General features: G+C 45.0%; 1 protein-coding gene across 3 annotated transcripts in view; it reads right to left on the bottom strand.

The window, feature by feature from the left end:
• ARHGAP44 (Rho GTPase activating protein 44) overlaps window positions 1-6,332 on the bottom strand; it is a 143,529-nt gene extending 137,197 nt beyond the window's left edge. For all 3 annotated transcript variants that reach the window (XM_059997801.1, XM_059997802.1, XM_059997803.1), the window contains exon 1: window positions 5,945-6,332. In XM_059997801.1, the coding sequence (XP_059853784.1) occupies window positions 5,945-5,997 (53 nt within the window). In that variant the 5' untranslated portion in view covers window positions 5,998-6,332. The remainder of the gene's footprint in view (window positions 1-5,944) is intronic.
• Window positions 6,333-21,168: the final 14,836 nt, after the last annotated feature.

The following is a 21,168-nucleotide window of genomic DNA, read 5'->3' as shown; positions in this document are numbered from 1 at the left end:
CATGGCTACGGATTCACTCTTTCTAGAGAAAAAAAATTGCTCCTTGTCACCCATCATGAAAAAACGCTAATGACTACTGATACATTTCTTTGCTGGATGGCCACTGGGAGGGGAAGTCATTAATTGCTGTTGAAAGTAATGGCTCCCTCGCAATGACTTGCAGGTCTGGGAGAACAGAATTCTGCAGGAAATCCTGACGACTGAGGGCTGTACAGCAAGGAGCTTAGGAGACAGGAGCAGAGAATATTCCCTCCAGATTCGCTAGCCCGTTCATCAGTTTGTGAGTACATTCTGTTCTCTGTCACACAGACACACCACAGCAGGTGGCCAGACATGGGCTTCCATAAAACTGATGAAAAACTTCGCTTTGAGACCTCATAAACGTGCACCTTGGGGGACAGGATTGAGTCTGCCCAGCCCTGCTGGCCTAACAGGAGGACGTGGTCCCACTCACAGGGAATTAGAGGTGGGAGCCAAGCAGTCCAATGACTAATTTGCAGTGACCTTTCCATGATGCCCTATGGATTGGATCATGGCTCTCAGGAGGCCTGCTGATGGGCAAGGCAGTGTCTCAGAGACACCTTCAAGGAAAAGATCCTCGCTGGCTTCGGCTGCTGTGGCCCAAGCAAAAAATGCCTGCAGCACCAGTGCTCCTAGAGGCTGCTGCATCCTCGGCATCCATCTGGGTACCACTGGCGACTGCAGTGACATCCTGAGAGCTGCACAGCAGCAGTGAGGCTCAGCCCGGCTCTGCACCAGAAACCGAGCCCAATCACGGTGGCAGGCTGAGCGGTCTAGGAATGGAAGACGGGGGCTGTGCAGACCAAACTTGGCCTTCCACTCACCAACTCACAGACTTGAAAACCAAAGAATCCAACCCCACCGGCCCTGCTCCCGCCCTCCCACGCCTCTCTCTCTCACACTTCCAGAGCTCCTTGCCTACTCCTGGGCTTCTTGAATGTCCCCCGTTTTGCACGAGAGCACAGAGTCCACTGACGGCCACCGTTGGGCAGCGGCCCTGGGAATCTAAGAAGCCCCTTACACTTGGGAGGCCAGCATTTTTGGAGAGCTGAATGGGCAAGAAGCAGAAAATGACAAGGAACCTCATCGACCATTTCTTGGGCACCTGGTGTAAGCCAGGCTCCCTTTAACTCTTAACAGTCTTCTGAGGCAAGGGCTACCGTGACCCCCACTGTGCAGATTGAAAAAAAAAACCCTCCTCCCCAGGTCAAAGTGTCAGTTTTACTTCCATTTTCTCGGTCACTTAGCAGGTCTCTAAATCTCAGCTCAGGGAGACCAACCCACCAATTCCACCCAACACAAACCAAACACCACTTGCAAGAAAAATACTCTATGCCTTTCAGGATGCCTCTCACCCCAGCAGCCGATAGACTCTCCTGAAGGCAAAAAAAAAAAAAAGCAACGTAAGTCAGGCATGAACTAGTTCCTCCCTTAAATCTTGCTCTGTCCTTCCAAAGCCCAGCTGTGCAGCTGTGTTCACGCCTCTATACGCCCCTGCCCACCACAAAATGAAAGAGGCCCGGTGTCAGGAGCCTCTTGCATCTCTGTCTACGATGCAGGGATCCCTTGCTCACTCATGCCTTCGGCTGCCAAAGAATTTCAGAGAACAGACTATACACCAGGCATTAGGACAGTTATCCCTGCCTTCGAGGAACTTGAAGTCTAGTGGGAAAGGTAAACAAGACGAGACAAAAACAATGCATGCCTTGCAGACACAGATTCCAAGAGAGAAACAGGGATTTTGTTTACCCTGCACTGCAAGAGGCCCTGAACCAGCCCAGAGCCTAGCACACAGCAGGCGTCCAATAAGCATTTACTGAATAAAGGAAAGCATGAACGAATGCCACGTGCATACAATCCAGTAGCAGTTACAGCATATGCCCAAAGATACTTTGAGCTACTATTTATGGAGCATGCCCTAGTGCTGAGCACAGTGTTGGGTGTTTTTCAGGGGTAATCTCAGGTCCTCATTGCCACAATTACCACATTACTGTTACCGAGTCCAAGCTCGTGCTACTCGCCGCATGACAGGCCCATAAATCGAGAGACGAGGTGATGGGGCAGGGAATAATGACTTTATTCCGAAAGCCAGCAGACCCAGAAGACGGTGGACTCGTGCCCCAAAGAACTGTCTTGCCTGAGTTAGAATTCAGGCTTCTTTTACACAAAAAGGGGAGGGGGTAAAGCCAAACACTTCCTGGCTCCTGTCAGCCTCCAGAAGGGAGGTGTTAATTTCTTCCTCCCTGCATTCACAGGTGGGCATGGTCAGGATGTTTCCTGTGAGCTAAACAAAGGTATTTTAGCTTAATGATCATGACCTGGGAGGCAGGGTTCCCAGAGATGGGCCATTATGTGTAATTTAAGCTTATAGGCAACATCCCTTTAGTGATTGACTTGTAATAGAACACAAAGGGTCTTCCCTATTACATTACCACAGTGCAACTCTTGTTATGCCCATTTTGCAGATGAGGAGACTAAGGTGCAGATTTCAGCTCAAGATCCCGTAGTCAGTAACCAACCAACCAGATCCATCGCACCCGAAAGCCGGTGCTAGCTGGAACCATTAGGCACATGGTGGTCCAGTCTTGAAGGGCCAGGGATGCTTCCCAGAGGATGAGCTGAAGTGAAAGGACAGAGAGAGTCCAAAGCAGAAGGACTGTGTGCAAAGATGGGAGAGGCAGACCAAAGAGGAGACGAAACTTTTCCCAGTTAAGTGCAGTGGGTTTGAAACTCTTCCCAGATGCTGGTACCCTCTCCACGGAGAGGTGAGCACTTCAAGAGGAAATACCGTTAGCTCCACTGAGTACGTGTAAGCACGGCAATTCCTACATTGTTAAAGGGAGTGGATTTGACCTCCGGAGGTTTTATATTCAGAAGACCTCCCAAACCCGCAACTTATGGAAGGCGAGCTGGGTGAAGAGCCGTGAGGAAGGGCACCGCTCCAGCCCACCTCTCAGCCTTCCCTCAAAGACAGGAACGTCGGCATTTCAAAGACACGCAAGGACAAGAATCCAGTGGCTTGTTAAAGTCACGCCACTAGGTGGTCCACCAACCCCACACCTGAATTCCAAGCGTCCAATCCTATTGCTTCCACGGATTCAAGAAATTAAGAAGCAGGGTTAGCATCATGCCTCACTACATTCTCAGTAAGACAAAGTAAAGGCTGCCCCTTTTATTTACCTGCATGGACCCTACGGCAAACTCTTTTAACCTTGTCAGTAAACGTGAACTGAGCACCAACTGCCTACAAGGCACTGTGCTATATACAATGAGCATTAGTGGCGATCTATACATTCTGTGGTATTGTAATTGTAAGAAGTCAAAAAAAAAGAAAACTAAGCATTTCAAAGAGTGATGAGTGCTGTGACAAAAATGAACAGGATGATGGGCGGGGCCGTGAAGGAGGTGGGGGGGGGTGCTCTCAAAGGCCTTTGAGCTAAAGACCTGGATGATGAGGAAAAGGCAATATGGGAAGAGCAGACCCTCAGCTGGGCAGGGAAAGTGGGGAACAGCTCAAACAAAGCCCCCAGATGGAAATGAGCTTGGTGTGTTGGGGGCAAGGAAGCCTATCGTGGCTGGAGCACAGTGGAGGAGGGGCGGGCAGGCGGGTGGGCGGAACAGGAGTATGGAAAGACAAGGAGGGGGTCAAGTCGGACAGGGTCTTGTAGACCCCTGGAAAGACTTGGGGCGCTTGGTGCACTGAGATGCCCCTGGAGGCTTTCAAGCAGCAAAGCGGCACAAACTGGTTTTTGCTCTAAAAGGTTCACTCAGAATGTCACCAAAATGGATACAAGCTAGTGATACTCAAGAGTGGGCTGGCCCCCACTTTACCCGGTGCAGGACACCACGGATGCCATCTGACGAAGAGCCAGAAATTCATCCACACACCAGCATCCACCAGAGACTCCATAAACAAGTGGAAAGTACCTCTTAGTGACCAGCTGCTTGGACTTCCAAGAACGTGCTTTCAAATTAGTAAGACCACCTGGTTCCTATTCTGAAACCCAACTTCTTCCCTTTTCCCTTGGTCATTACATCCATGGATGAGGGTAGAAATCAGGTTTTATGCCCAAGGCTCAACTTCTTCCCTTTTCCCTTGGTCATTACATCCATGGATGAGGGTGGAAATCAGGTTTTAGGCCCAAGGCTCGTAAATCTTACCACTTCAAAACAAGTCCTGAAGAGAGAAAGAGCTGTGTTTCAGGGGCGCCAGGGAGGAAGCGTGAACACCTTGTTACCATTTCGCTTCCAGCACCAAAGTGACACGCCAGGACCAAGTGAGAAGGGCAATCCAAGTCTACGGTCAGGGGCCTCTTGGTCACGTGGTTGGCCTGGTGCGATGACCTGATGACAGAGGCCAGCCAGCAGAGTGATGCAGAAATCAAGTCACCAAAGACATGTCAACTCAACTGTCATCTGCTAAACAACCCAGACAGGAAAACACTGCTTCCGCGTCCAACATATCCAAAGGCAGCCTGTGTGCAGCTATATCTGTGGCAATGCCATGCCAGAAATCCGGGCTAATCTGACTCTGCTATTCATAAATTCTCCCCCATGTGAAAGCACATGTGTTTGGGAAAGGAAAATGCATCCAAGTCAATTTTAGACATGGTTACTTGGAAACCATCTGGCGTCCCTGGAAGCATAGGAAGCCACCACATCCCCTGCCCTCAAATGCCCACCATAATCAGGGCAGTATGCTTACATGGGCATTCAGTGTCCCCAGTTAGGTCCCCACTCCCGCCCTACCAAATGCCAGTTCGGGCTCCATTTCCCACCCAAGAAAGGTATTGGGTTTCTTGGTAAACCTAGCGGAGGGCCCTCGATGTGTTGAGCTCGCACTTGAACTGCACCCAAGGCTGGGTTCTCTGCTTTCTGCCGCCGGCCTTAGTAGGGAACACCTGCATTCCTTGACCACAGCAACAACAGAAATCTCTCCCCAGGGACATAAGTTCCACGAAAAATCCCCTCTACCTAACCACCCTGCGTGCAGAGCCTGTCGAGCTTTGGAAGAGAACCACCAGAACCCTTCTGTAACATCAATAGAGCCTGGCACCCCGCGGAGCATCTTCTGAAGACACTAGCCCAGATGTAGCCCATTTTCACCGCGATGACAGCCACAGCCGGCTGGGTCTCGCAGCGTCCTAGGGCCTGGCTCTTCCTGACTGTGAGGCCTCGGTCCCCCTCCCCTACCTGGCTGTGATCTTCTGCTTAACTCATCTTCCAGAGGAGCTGGGCCTCCCTTTCCGCAGCCTCCCTCCCTCCCTGCGCTGAAACCTGTCTCAGAACCAAGCCGACAGCAGCGCCATTCCACCAGCATCTGCCCTGCCCCCGCTTCCCCCACCCCTACAGATGCTCTCTCCACCACCTAACGCCTCGACAAACCCGGCCAGGAGAGAGATCCAGAATCTCATACGGTCAGAGCCCCAAGAAACAAACACGGCAGGAGGCGCAGGCTCAGCTCTGCCAAGACGACCAGGCCCAACACTCCCCCGGACCCCCGAGGAGCCCCGAACTCGGCTCAGGGGAAAGCATCTTCGCAGGGCGACCGCGGTTCGGCGGCCTCCAGCGCCATCAGAGCGAACACCTGTTTCCAGGAAGCTCTGGGGCCAGAGGGAGAAGGGAGTCCCGGGGAAAGGCAGGGAGGACGAGGTGAAGGGGCAGCTGGGGACGCAGGTAAAGGATGCGTCACAGTTTGCGCTTGGCAACCGGAGCCCCGGAGCAGCGGGCAGAGCATGAGAAGGGGTCCGGGAAGTTCAGGGAGGAGGGCTTGCGCCCGCGAGCGGCGCCCCAAGGGGGCGAGGGCCGGCAGGGAGCGAAGGGCGGAGGGCCGGAGGCCGGCGCGCCCGCTCCATCACCTGCGCGCCCGGCGGATGCAGGCTCGCAGCGCACCCCGGCCCGCGGCGGCCAGCGGGTGACCTACCTGCCCACCGTCTGGTTGGCCAGCTGGCGCATGCGGTTAAACTGCTTCTTCATCGTGGTCCCGCTGGCGCGCTATCCCGGGAGCTGGGGAGGACGGAGCAGCCCGGAGCCCGCCGCAGGGTTACATGGCTCCCGCGCGGAGCCTCCCGGGCGACGGCGGCGGCACTGCGGAGCCTCCGGAGCCGTCTGGCCCCGAGCGCACCTCCCTCCCGGGGGCTCCACCGCCTACTCCCCCTGCCGCCGCGGCGCCGGCTGCCGCATCCTCCTCCTCACGCGCGCCGCGGCGCCTTCATCCCAACGCCCGGGCCGCCCTGGGCGCCGCCGGGTCCGCCCCGGCTGCTTGCCCCCAGCCCAGCTCCGGCGCGGGACCCGGGTCTCCGCAGGCTGGCTGGCCGGCGGCCGGGGGTCCCCGCTGCGCCTGTGCGGAGGGCGCCGTGCATTCTGGGACTTGTAGTTCCGCGCCCGGTGCCCACCTTCCCTCTGCCCGAAGTTTCCACGTGCGGCGGGGCGCGGAGGTGGGCAGAGGCGGCGTAGCCGGCGGCTTTGCCCTTAGCATTCTAGGAAGGGAAAGGTTTTCCTGCTTTAGAAATAAAGTGGAACCGAGAATACAACGGCACATTAAGAGCATCTGTCTTCCATTGTCTCTTTTTTAAAATGAAATACAGGTGACTTACAGTATCATATTAGTTTCAGGTGTACTACATAATGATGTGACATTTGCATACATTATGAAATGATCACCACCATAAGTCTAGTAACCATATGTCCCCACACAAGTTGTTACAATATTACTGACCATATCCCTTATGCTGTATATTACATCCCCGTGACTTATTATATAACTGGAGGTTTGAACCTCTTAATCCCCTTCACCTCTTTCGCCCGCAGCCCCTCCACCCTCGTCTCTTCTGGCAACCACCTGTGTGTATTTTAAGTGAACGGGAGGCATCGCTGCTTTGAATTCACAGGAGGAGTTTTGCCAGCAGGAACGTGTCTCATAAAGTTGCACCTGATGAACATTGGGGGCGGGGTTAAGCTTGGGGCACAGGGGTTGATGGTCAGATTTTGAACCAGGCATAGTTTGCATCCCAGAAATTTGATCCTCGCTTTTCACCAAACCTAGTAGGTAACCAGAAGCCAATATAATGATAGTGGCATTGTAATCACGGGCCGAATTTGACCAGGACAACTTTCTTGTGTGGCTTACATTCCAGCCTCATTTCCCTTCCACCGCTGGGTCATCAGCTGTGACCCGCCTGCAGCGTCCTACACAGCGTCCTACACAGGGGCAGCCCATTGACCTCAGTTGGCTCTTGAAAAGGGCTCGTTGACTTTCTGCAGCCTCTATCCTTAAGAAAACAAAGGTGATTGCAGTTAGGTTTCATCATGATCTACCGAGTAAGAGCAGTGTTGTCGCGTGGTAGGGTCTTTGGATCAAACCGGTATGAGTTTATATTAGAATTCCAAATACCAATTATATAACCTTAGGGAAAAGTGCACACCCTCCCTAAGCCTCAGTTTTCTCATCTCTAATAGAGAAATAATACTGCATGAGAAATAGCAAAGTTAGAGAACTATTTGCTAAATTACCAACAATCAAATAACATCTAAATTTCTATGTAGTACATTGTCATCTTCATTTACTACAAATATGATTATTGTGAGTGCACTAGAGAAAAATGCTATTCCTACAACAGAAGTACTAATGTGATAAATGAAAGAACTTTTTTGAAACGGGATATGTTGCATACGTTGATTATAGTTGCAAGATGTCCCAAATATGGTTCCAAGTATCTTGCTGGCCAGCTGAACAAAAAAAAAGATGGTTTGAGGCATGTCTTGGCTGAATGAACATGAAATCTTTAATTAGTTGTGAATTTAGCCTCAGTTTATTAGGTCAGCAGCTCTAGCCAATTAATAAGTGAAAGCATTATTTGCTTTCAACCAACTGTGTTATGTCTATAATATCAACTTAATTTTTATACAAACTGAAGTTATTTTTGTTTTGACATTTTTTTAAAAAACCAAGGCACAGCGCGTTTTCATATGTATAAATAATAGTGAGGCATTAAGGGCACTGGCTGACTTTTAGTAGCACTGTCTCTGGTAACGTCTAGAACCTCACTGTCCAATACAGTAGCCACCAACTACACATGGCTATTGAAATTAAAATTCAATAAAATTTAAAATGTAGTTCCTCAATCACCCTAGCCACATTTTAAGGGCTTCAGAGCCCCATGTGGCTAGGGGATGCTGTACTGGACAGCACAGAACTCTGGTAGACCACTCCAATATCATGCCAGACCCTGCCTTCAATTCTGAGATATTTCAGTTCAGCTCTGCTTCTCCACAAAAGACAGCCTACCCTGCTAGAGTGTGGTCCAATAATAGTTTATTAACTGGTGGTTTCTTCACAAATTTCTGTTCTCCTATGAGCTTTTCCTCCATTCAGCCGGGGCTTTTTCTGCTTCCTACCCCAGGGAGGGGATGACAGTGCAGAAAAAAAGAGCAAGGAGCGTCAAGACTACTCTTTTGATCTTTCAAAGCAGGCTTCAGAAACACATGTGAGAGAGCAGGGCTTTAAAAGAAAGGGGTTTGCAGTTTCAAGACTATGGGCTTTGGAATGTTAATAGTCTACGCCATTAATAGCAGAGTTTGAAGAATATCCTATCCTTCCTATTCTAGATAAAGAACCCACAAGCTGTGGGGTGTTGAACAAGATGATAGGGGAGGGGGAGGGGAGAGAGGGAGATGAAACGTAGACGATGAGCGTGCAGATTTTATCACTGTTCAAAAATGTCACTGCCTTCCCTATAGGAAGGGATTATACTTCCTCTTCTCTTTGAGGTCAAAATCGATCATGTGATTTTCCTTGGACAGAGAATATGCACAGAAGTGATTTTTGTCACTTCAGAGCAGAAGCTTTAAGAGTCATTTAGAGATCCTACCCCCTTCTTTTTTCACTCCGCCATGAGACCAGCAATGAGCCAGATAGGGGCTGCCACGGATCACAGTCGTGGTGATCCAACTGGAATGAAAAGCAACACCTTTGTTGTCGTCAGAGGTTTGGGGAGTGTTTGTTCCTGCAGCATCACTGAGTTTAAGCTGACTACTACAGAGGGAATCTCTGAGAAAGCGACTTTCCCCTTGCCCTTCCCAGGGTCAAAACTTAAGTTGGGTACAGGCAGGTTGGGCGCAGATGTATCACGTAGCTTTAGGTCATAGAGTAAAGGTCACAGAGAGCCTCCATGTGAGGGCCTGGGGCACCCAAAACACAGTGCTGTGGTGGTTCCAGGGTTCCCTGCACCAAGCCACACGCAATGAACGTGCGTGTGCCAGGAGGGCTGACAAAGGTACCAGAAAGAGCTGGACGCGATGCTGCTGGCATCAAAGATGATGAGAAGGCAGCAATGGCTGGGGTGTGCAGTCAACAAGCCCCAAAGTACTCTGACATTTAATTTCTATCACCAGAAGAATGGACCGAACGTTTCAGCTAAGTGCATTTGAAGAAGACAATGAAAGGGAGGAGAAGGAGGAAGAGGAAGAGAGAGGAGGGGGAAGAGAAAGAAGAAAGAAAATTCTATTTTATACCTGACTTTGATCTATGGAAGGATAATACTGCCCGCTCCTATGGGCCTTACATGTGGCCACGTGACTTGCTTTGACCAACAAAACAGGGGTCTCTTACTTGCTTCGACAATGTGGTAGTACTATTTATCTGAGATCCATTTCCTTTGAAATCCGATATTCCATTTGGGAGCCCCTGAATTAGAGTGGTTTTAGCATCTTAATCCTCAGTCCCAGCATTGGCTGGAGCTGCCCTGTCCAACTCAGGAGTCACTAAAGAAAAATGGTGATTTAAATTTAAGTTTAAATTAAGTTCAAGAGAATTAGAAATTGAGTTCCTCAGTGACACTAGCCACATTTCAAATACCCCCAAACCACACATAGCTTGTGTCTGCCATATTACATAGTGTAAAATAGAGCACCAACGTCATCACTGAAGGTTCTGTTGGACAGTACTGGCCTTTAGAACAGAATTCAAAACACAGGGTCCAAATACCATACGGTATCACTTATATGTGAAATCTAAAATATGAGACAAATGAACTTACTAACAAAACCGAAACAGACTCACATAGAAAACAAATTTATGGTTACCAAAGGGTAAAGGGGGTGGGGGAGGGATAAATTAGGAGTTTGGGATTAGCAGATACACACTATTATATATAAAACAGATAACCAACAAGGTCCTACTATATAGCACAGGGAACTATATTCAATATCCTATGATAAACCATAATGGAAAAGAATATAAAAAAGAATATATATATGTGTATGTATGTATATATATATATATATATATATATATATATATATATATATATATATAATCACTTTGCTGTACACCAGAAACTAACACAACATTGTAAATCCACTCTAGTTCAATTTAAAAAATTAAAAAAAAAAACAAAACACGGTCCACCAGAAGAGAGAAAACAGAACAGGAAGTGACAAGCTCAGTGTAATTATGGCCGGTCATTTTTTTTTTTGCGGTACACGGGCCTCTCCCATTGCGTGCTCCGGACACGCAGGCTCAGCGGCCATGGCTCATGGGCCCAGCCGCTCCGCGGCATGCAGGATCTTCCCAGACGGGGGCATGAACCCGCGTCCCCTGCATCGGCAGGCAGACTCCCAACAATTGCGCCACCAGGGAAGCCCTATGGCCGGTCATTTTATCTCACCTATCCAGGGTATTCTTTCCTCATCTATTATATGGGGGTTTATAGCCCAAGATCTCTAAGCCTTAAGTTTTGGGAAATCCACCAACTGACCAATCTACTTGCTCAATAAATCGCTGTTGGCCTGGATATGCCTAAGCCTTCCAGGATTTAACAAGTCCAAAGTTATATTCAGTGTTACGCTATAAGTGAAGGATATTATTACCCTTTTCAGATTCCAATCACCTTTATACCAGCAAGTATAAAACTTACACCATTAAAACATACCTGTTAGTCCAAAGTATCTTTTTTTTTTTTTTTTTTTTTTTTCCGGTACGCAGGCCTCTCACTGCTGTGGCCTCTCCTGTTGCGGAGCACAGGCTCCGGGAGCACAGGCTCAGCGGCCATGGCTCACGGGCCCAGCCGCTCCGCGGCATGTGGGATCTTCCCAGACCGGGGTACGAACCCGTGTCCCCTGAATCGGCAGGCAAACTCTCAACCACTGCGCCACCAGGGAAGCCCAGTCCAAAGTATCTTTAAACAGGATGATAGATGTTCCCATCTTGGGGCACATCAACTCCAATTTTTCAGCTCTCCTTGGATCTATATCTTTGCCAGAACCTTATCATGGACAGAGTGTATTTCCCTACCTAGTAACTTTGGACTTGGCTATGTGACGGCTTTGGCCAATGGCATGTGGGTGGAAGGGACACGTGCCACCTCCACCCAATGTATTAAGAGGCTTTCTTCACCTCTGTCAGTGCCATAAGATGAACTTCCTTGAGGGGACTATCTGTCTGTCACCTTGGGCTCCAGAACGAACAGTTGTTGAGGCAGCCCTGATACGGACTACAGCTGAAATTAAGGGAGTAATTGATGAACTCATTCTAGGGTGGGCTACTTTAAAAGATAGATAAAATGAATAGAGCTCAAGAAAGGGAAAAAGAAGAAAAACCGAAAGGTACAACTTTAGGAATGAGAAAAAGGATTTAATCACAGATGCCAAAAGAAATTTTGAGAATATTTTTGCAATTTTATGTCTAGTTGTTTCAAAGTAAGCTCTTTTTTCACTAGGAAAATATATATTACTACAGATGTTTTTAAAATAGGTAGCAATGGGGACTTCCCTGGCAGTCCAGTGGTTAAGAGTCTGTGTTCCCAATGCAGGGGGCACAGGTTCGATCACTGGTCTGGAAACTAACATCTGGCATGCTTCACAGCACAGCCAAAAAAAAAAAAATAGGTAGCAAGACCCCTATGTCCACAGCAGCACTATTTACAATAGCCAAGGCATGGAAACAACCAAAATGTCTATCGACAGATGAATGGATAAAGAAGATGTGGTACATATATATAGAATGGAATACTACTCAGCCATAAAAAAGAATGAAATAATGCCATTCGCAGCAACATGGATGGATCTAGAGATTATCATACTAAGTGAAGTAAGTCAGACAAAGACGCATACCATATGATATCACTGACATATGGAATCTAAAATATGACACAAATGAACTTACCTACAAAAAAGAAACAGACTCACAGACGTAGAGAACAGACTTGTGGTTGCCGAGGGGGAGAGGGTAGGAGAGGGATGGATTGGGAGTTTGGCGTCAGCAGATGCAAACTATTATATATAGGATGGATAAACAACAAGGTCTTACTGTAGAGCACAGGGAACTGTATTCAATATCCTGGGATAAACACATAATGGAAAAGAATACAAAAAAGAATGTGTATATATATATATATATATATATATATATATATATATATATGTATAATCGAATCACTTTGCTGTACACCCAAAACTAACACAACAGTGTAAATCAACTATATTTCAATAAAATAAATTTTAAAAAATAAAAATAACTAAAATAGGTAGCACGTATGAGTAGACCAAGAACACTGAAAAAATTGGAAAAGTCGTTACAAAACAACACTCCCCAAAGTAGTCAGGCTCAGATAATTTCACTTATTTAAAAAACTATAAATTTATTTCAGAGATTCAAGAAACAGGTCATTCTTCGGCTATTTAAAGTGTTCCAGAGCACAGAAATAAAGGGAAAGCAACTCAGTTCATTTTATGAAATTGGCCTAACCCTGTAACCAAACCTGATGAATGTAGCACAAACATGAAACAAACACAAAAACAACAAACCAGTATCTTAAGAATAGACATAAAAATTATGAATAAAATTAATCCACTAATAGAATGTTAATGAATAAAATCTAACACTATATGTGTTTACATATAAATGCAGGTACATTTTCATGGTATTTATTGAGGAATGAATAGTGCAGATAAATTAAAAAATAAAAACCGTGCCTACTCTTACTAACCAAGATAACATTATGAATTTATAAATATATTTCAAAAAAGGGATCACACTTGTTAGGTCAGTATGTTCATTCCCATCTTCTGTTATTTTAAATATCTCTGTGATTAACATGGTGACTAAAACTTTGCACATATACTTTCTTAAGATCAAAATTAAAGAATTATAATTTCTGCATCAAGATACACACCACTGGGGCTTCCCTGGTGGCGCAGTGGTTGAGAGTCCGCCTGCCGATGCAGGGGACACAACTTCATGCCCCAGTCCGGGAAGATCCCACATGCCGCGGAGCGGCTGGGCCCGCGAGCCATGGCCGCTGAGCCTGCGCGTCCAGAGCCTGTGCTCCGCGACGGGAGAGGCCACAACACTGAGAGGCCCACGTACCGCAAAAAAAAAAAAAAAAAAAAATACACACCACTGTATATAAAATAGATAAACAACAAAGACCTACTATACAGCACAGGGAACTATATTCAATATCTTGTAATAACCTATAATGGAAAAGAAACTGAAATACATATATATTTGTGTGTGTATATATGTATGTATGTGTATATATACATATATATATAACTGAATCACTTTGCTGTACACCTGAAAATAACACACTGTAAATCAACTAGAGTTCAATTTAAAAAGAGAATTTCTGCACCAGAGTGTGTCATGTTTTCAAGTTTATTCTTGTATTGCCAAATTATCTTCTAGATTAAAAAATGGAAACATTTTGCAGGCCCACCTACCATGCATAAATGTTCTATTTTCCCCACACCCTGACCTATATGGGGTATTACCACTTTAATAATCCTGCCAGATGAAGAGCTAAGAAATAGCATTATAGTGCTATTTTAATTGGCAGGGTTTTTCTTTTTTATCGCATTAAACATTTTTCTCACATGTTTCATGGCTATGAGTGTTTCTTCTTCAGTTAGTTGCTCACTTCTTCATGTCCTCAGCCTGGTTTTCTCTTACGGCGTTCCATATTTTCTTAGTGATATTAAAAAGCTCTTTTGTTATATTAACTATACTAATGCTGTTGTATCTTATGGCAAATGTTTCCCCTAGTTTGGCCTTCCCCCTTTTAAAACCTCTAACGTTGATTTTTGTCTTCCAGGAATTTTACATTTTTCATGTGGTCAAATCCATCAATCTTTTCCTTTATGTTTTACGCCCTTAGTTTAATGCTTAGAAAGTCTACCCTATCCTCAAAGGGTAGAAATATTCAACTGTATTTTCACCTAAGCCTTTTCATGTGTTAATTCTCTTTATTTGGAATCAATTTTAAATTCAACTTTGAGGACCAAAAAGTTAACTAGAGCCAGTAGTTTTGATTCATTTCTTCCTCTAAAGTCATTCAGAAATAATTCAAGTATATATGTGTGTGTCTGTGTGTGTGTGTGTGTGTGTGTGTGTGTGTGTGTATATATATATATATATATATATGAAAAAATTCTATTTCACTCGTGGAAATTAGGGAAACGTCCTACTTCCTACCTTGGCAGAAAATAGTACCAGTGATTCTGAGTCAGGGAAGCTGTCCAGGAAAACGTTACTATGTGTGGTAACCTTTTGGGGGAAATTAAACAGAGACCAACACCATCTCCAAGAGACCGCTGCCCCCACCATCTCAGCCACCAAATCCTGACTAACCAGACCTCTCTGCGAATGAACAAACGCACACACACACAAAAAGACTGAGTAGTTCAATATAATGGTAAAGATGATGATGATGCCGGCAGTGACGATAGCAAGTGACGCTGAAGATAGTAATAAACCATGTAGCTAAGCAATACTGTAAGGATCTCAACACTCATTATCCTGTTCAATCCTGAAAAGAACTCTGGGATGAGGGTTTTATTACACCCATCAAATAAATCAAAGCTCAGAGGCTTTCTGTGAATATCATTCAAGTGTCACCACTGGGCTGCAAACCCAGGTTTTTCTAGTTCAAATGCCTGTGCTTTTATTACAGGTTATTACCTCCATAACACAGGGAGGCGAATCTGAGGACTCAGAGAAATGTCCTCCAGTGAAAAAGTTAAGCAGGAAGTAAGGGAACTAGAGTTTTTAAAGTCTAATTTGTATTCTTGGTGAGAACAGAGAGAACATGGCTTTAATAAGACAGGAGCTGGTTGCCAAGAAAAAGAGCCATATTAAACAAGAAAGAGTCCTTGGATAAGAAGCATACGACTTCCAAACGAATGAAACTCAACAGAGGCAGGAAATAGCAGATTTGGCACTGCCCAAAGCAAAACTGGGGCATTCCAACATGGGCTGGAAGAAAGTTCCCCAAAATTCGGAGGAAAAAAGTAGGTAATTCAATGAAAGGAAAGGAAAAGGAAGAGAGACATGGAATCTTTTTCAGAACATTAAAAAATATATATACATGTAATAGAATTTCCAGAGCAAATGATGAGGAAGAAAATAGCATAAAAGTTCTTGAAAAGATACTCTGCACAGCTGAAGAAAGGCCCAAATCAAAATTGAAATCATTCATCAAGTACCAGAATATATTACTGCAGCGGGTAGAGGTGGAAGCCCTAGATGTAGCTTGGTAAAACTTCTGAATTTCAAAGATAGACACATACTGTACTGTATATTTGAAATTTGCTAAGCGTAAATCTCAGACGTTCTCATCATAAGAAAAAGAATTGTAATTTGTGTGGCATAGATGTTAACTAATTGTGGTGATCATTTCGCAATATATACAAATATCGAATCATTATGTTGTATACCTGAAACTAATATAATGTTATATATCAATTATACCTCAATCTAAAAGGACAACCACTGCCAAGGGGGAGGGGGGTGGGGGAGGGATGGAGCGGGGAGTTGGGGTTAGCAGATGTGAGCTGTTATATATGGAACGGATAAACCTCAAGGTCCTACTGTATAGCACAAAGAACTATATTCAGTATCCTGTGATAAACCATAATGGAAAAGAATATAAAAATAGAATGTATATATACATATATATATGTATAACTGAATCACTTTGCTGTACAGCAGAAATTAACACAACGTTGTAAATCAACTATACTCCAGTAAATAAATTAAAACAATTACCACCACCACCACAAAAAAAGGAAGATAGACAGATACAAATGTATATAAGTACTGTTCCGAGAAAAGTTTGTCTCTGAAGAAAAGCCGATTCTCTCAATGTTTCCTATTGGCAACACTCAATGCAATAAAATTTGGAGCCATGTTTACAGAGTTCCAATGGAAACAGGTTGTAACTCAAGTGCGACTCAAAAACTCTACATCTGGTCTGACATTCACAAACAAGGGCAAAAGAAAGTCATTTTTAAACATGCAATGCCTGGAAAGGTTTATCAACCACCCATTCTCTAAAAAAATTATTCTTCCCAAAAGAAATAAAAAATCAAAATAAAGAACAAGAGAGAACATTTTCTATAGGAACTTGGGGTAGGGAATGATTCCTTAAACATGACACCAGAAACTCTGACCTTAAAGGAAATATTGATACATGGGATTACTTAACAACGGAAGAGTTTGGTTTATCAGATAATACCATTAAGAGACTAAAAAAAGCAATCCTCAGAGTGGGAGAAGTTACTTGCAAACCACATAATAGTCAAAGGACTCAACTCCAGGATATATAAAGAATTCTACAATACAATAGGAAAAAGGCAGAAAACCTAAAAGAAAAATGGACGGGGGATGTGAAGGGTCGCCTTACCACAGAGACAAATCCAAATGGCCAAAGGACATATGAAAAGTTGCTGAACCTCGTTAGTCACCCAATATACGCCAATCGATTTTACAAGGGAATACCAAAACGCACCCATAGCCTGGCTAAAATTGAAAAAGACTGGCAAAAACCAAGCGTTGGCGAGGATGTAGCTCACCTGAAGCTCCTATATTTTGATGGGAGGTCAAGCCCCTCAGAAAGCTGTTTTCCATTATCAGCTGAGGCTTAGCAGTATGCAAAGCCCGTGACCCCACCATTTCACACGTTCAACAAAAATGTGTACATATCTGTACCAAAAGGCATGCGCTAGGATGTCTGTATCAGCAACATTTTCAATAGTCAGAAATTGGAAACAACTGAAACACCCATCCACAGTAGAGTGGACAAATAAAGGTGATACAGCCGTGTACCCCTACCACCTTCTCTCTTGTGTGCACTACCAAACTCTCATTTGCTTTTAGGTTACCTCAAATATCTCTCCTCTTGACAATCAATCCGTTGAATTTCTGACTCTCTGCTTCGGTCCTGTGTGTCTCCTTCCTCACATGGACATGCTTCTTGAAAGGCAATGTCTGGATTTACTGTCTCCATTTCCTCACCGCCTTTCAATTCCTCGGTCTACATCCACCCGGCTTCACCACTGCACCCAAGGTGCTCTCACCACCTCCCTATTATTAAATCAAACAGCACTCTCCATTCCTTACCTTACTGAAACAGTAGCACTGGACACGATTGAAGGCTCCCTCTTTCTTGACATTTTCTCCCGCCTCCGTGCCTGGGATACCACCTTCTTCCGGTCCTCTTCCTGGTTTTCTAGCCACGCCCTTTCCTCGCCTTCACCAATATCTTACGTGGTGGTGGTCCTCCGCATCCTGTTTTCTTCTCACTCCACACACTGGGTAGCTCATAGTCATCCCCATGATTTCAGTTGATTTCCGTATGCTGACTTCTCCCATCCCTAAATCTCTACACAAAGGACTCTGAGTTCCAGACCTCTCTCGTGAGTGCTTTTGACTTGAGTGTCCTACAGGCAGTAGTCGCTCAAAACTCAAATTCACAATTTTTCCTATTAAGTCACTCATTCTGGCCTTTTGCCTCTGTGAATGGGATGAACATACACTGGACAACCACCTACCCCTCCCAGATCCAAGTCCTCTCCTTTGCTCACCACATCCAGTGATCAAGCCCCATACTTTCCATTCTATTTCAAATCTACCTTAATCTCTCTATTGCTACGACCGTTTTCTTAGTCACCATCAGCTTGTTGGCTGTTTTTTTACGGGTTCTTAGGTTACTACCATCACTCTAACCCCTAGCCTTACTCCATCATTCCTCATGTACTAAATTCAACATGTTGAATTTCCCTTGAAGTTCTCATGCCTGTAGAATAAGAAGGGCACCAGTGATTTATCAAACGAATTCACAATTTACTCGGCTGCCCTTCCCTTATCCTTGTCACTCCCATCCATTTCCACACTATAGCCAGAGTTCTCTTTCTAAATAATTTGGAATTTGGGATTAACAGATACAGACTACTATATATAAAAATAGATAACTACAAGGACCTACTGTATAGCACAGGGAACTATATTCAATATATTGTAATAATCTATAATGGAAAAGAAATGTGAAAAAGAATAGAGATATATATGTGTAACTGAATCACTTTGCTGTACACCTGAAACACTGTAAATCAAGTATATTTCAATAAAAAATTATAGTAAAAATAATAATTAAATAAAAATAATAAAACAATAAAAATTAAAACATAAAGTGTAAAGATTATTATAGCACTTCCTTGCTTAAAATGCTCCAATGATACCCTCATGTTTTAAAGATAAGTTCACACTTATGGCAAATTCTCATTTATCTCCAGGCCTTTACACAGGCTGTTGCCTCTGCTTGGAATGCTTTCTTCCTCTGCTTTGGCCTGGCTAACTCCATTGTTGTAACTATCTTTGCTTGGTGGTCCTCTGGAGAGCCCTTCCTGACCATCCTCCCCACCCAAGACTTCCTTCAATGCCCTTTCTCTACCACATACCACATGGGAGCAGTATGCACTTACCCGCATGTAAGCAACGTAGGCTACGTTGTCATTCCTTGTTTGTTTCCTCCACTAGGTGACAAACTTCTCATCAACAGGGGTTGTATAGAGTAATCTGTAGTTTGTGCATCCTTTCCACCTTTTGGTAAAAGCGCCTCAACCTTGCTTTAGAAAAGCTCACCTTCTCCACTGTCAGTGCACGAGATTCAAATGGTCCCACACCGCAGCTCAGGGCTAAACAGGAGATCCAGACCCTATGCATGAATTTGTATCTCATGCTCATGGCCACAGAGATTGGTTCATGGATGAGACCGCTGAGAGACAGCTGTCAGATTTCTGCTGCGACTCTTAGGAATGAGAAACTCTTTTTGCTGGGACTGCTAATCTGGCAGGATGAACACCTGGGGCTTCTGGCCACCTGTGACCTTCTTGCTTCTAAGCGGGGAGAACCCACGAGAAAGTAAGGCCAGAACAGGGAAGGAAGAGCCATGGCATGGGGCAAGATCAATGCTAGTCTGAACTAGAGCTGAGGACCCCCATGCCAGGGCTCTTTCACAAAATCTCAGCTCCTCCATTTGGTTTATATATGCACTGATGAGAAAATGATGGTCAGGAATAAATTTAGGGGAGAAAAGAAGATAAAAACTCAGTCTTCCTTGGGGAGTCTCTACAGATTTTATAGATCACCTTGATGCCCAATTTGTTCTACGTTACCATTCGGTTTGCTCAGCTGCGAAACTGATGAGAACATTGGGTTGGCTAACTTATCTGTCCGTGTGTTTTAACAGCATGTATGTAACTGCAGACTCTGTTCCTTTTCACCAAAGTCCTCATTTTATTAGTATCATCAGTGGTAAGTGCGGGTGAGACGTACAGTGTTTGAGATCAGGGACATCGGAGATAAATAAAGTGCGATTACTGGTTCTGCCAATTTTGAGATGTGTAACCTTAAGCGATTAACTTAGCCTTTCCAAACTCTGTTTCTTCAACGTAAACTGGGGATGATCACGGTACCGCTTCATGGGACCATTGTGAGAATTCAGTGAAATAACAGCACAATGCCTGGTACATCACATAGTTAAGAAAAAAGCTTCCATCTTTTTCTAAAATAAACATTTTATTTAAAAATATACGTATTTTTTTTAAAAAGAACACATGCCAACTTTGGTATTTAGCCATTGCTTCTTTTCTCTTCCTGGTCACCCACATTTCTTTCTAGTTACGTATCGTTGAGCAAAGGAGGCCGACGTGAAAACTCCACCACGCAGGGTCCCTGCAGAGAACGTATGCTGGCTCTTCTGACTTCTTCACAATGTGTCTCTTGGTGTTTCGCCAAGGGAGGATTTCAAGTACCCAGCCACACACTGCCCTCCTTCCCCACTGCGGGCGCACTGGAGAGAACTCTGGGCAGCAGTGTGGATTCCCTTCCTTTGGAAAACATTAGAACAGCCTCCAGGATCCTCATCCTTATCCTCCCTTTTCCCATAAACCCCCGGGAGCTGTTAAAACATGTACAGGAAACTCACATGACCAGTGTCCATGAGGCTGGAGGTGATTCAAATAAGCACAAGAGACAATCAGGTGTTGGCCTTAATCCGCAGAATTCTAGAAGCCTAGAATCCACCGACTCCTACAATCAGGAGGGAACTTATTCATATGTTATCAAACTCAATGAATCCTATTACAATTTCCCTGCAAGATGATAGACATTTTTCTCAGACCTCTTGCTGTCTTAAAATCATCTCCTAATGTGCAGTCCCAGCCTAGACAGGGTTGCTCTGAAAATGTGGATTCCAGAATCGAACCCAGCTTCTCACCACACAGAGCGGCTCTCAGACTTACAGGACCGTCTTGTTCTAGGACCTGGACTCTGTGTGTCTAGTAATATCATCTAATAAAGCATTAGCAGTTTCAGCATCTGAACCGCCCTGTTGGTTTCTATTGGCTTTATAGGAAAATGAACACTCCAGACTCTTTTAATCCGAGTTCTCTCACAGCTGATAGCAAACTGTGTGCATCTGTGGACTTCCCCTGTGAGGACCACAGCCAAGCCCTGAAGGGGGACCACGCTGCCCTCGCAACCCTGCAGCTTTTCTCCTAAAAGATGGAGACTCCCCGTGGACACCCCCCACCCTTAAGTGTCCCTTTGGTCCGGAGAGGTCGTTCTGAAGATCAAGATTAGGGGGTGAGGCCAAAAAAAAGTTTCCTTTACCCTTCCCTGATTTTCAAGAGGCTTCTGTATCGGGCAATGAAAACAAACCCTAAAGCTCTCACAGATGATTTAAGTGGTGCAAGTAAGGAAAGATGTCTAAGTGACACATTGAGGCTGTTTGAGAAGAAAAAAAAAAATGTTAGCATGGGCACAGCTTTTACCTAAAAAGGGGCCCTCCCCTCCACCTTCCGGGAAAA

The sequence above is a fragment of the Delphinus delphis genome, chromosome 19 (genome assembly GCF_949987515.2).
Source record: "Delphinus delphis chromosome 19, mDelDel1.2, whole genome shotgun sequence".
NCBI classification, from domain to species: Eukaryota; Metazoa; Chordata; class Mammalia; order Artiodactyla; family Delphinidae; genus Delphinus; species Delphinus delphis.
Note: the sequence above shows the minus strand (reverse complement) of the source record. Positions and strands in the feature narration are given on the sequence as shown.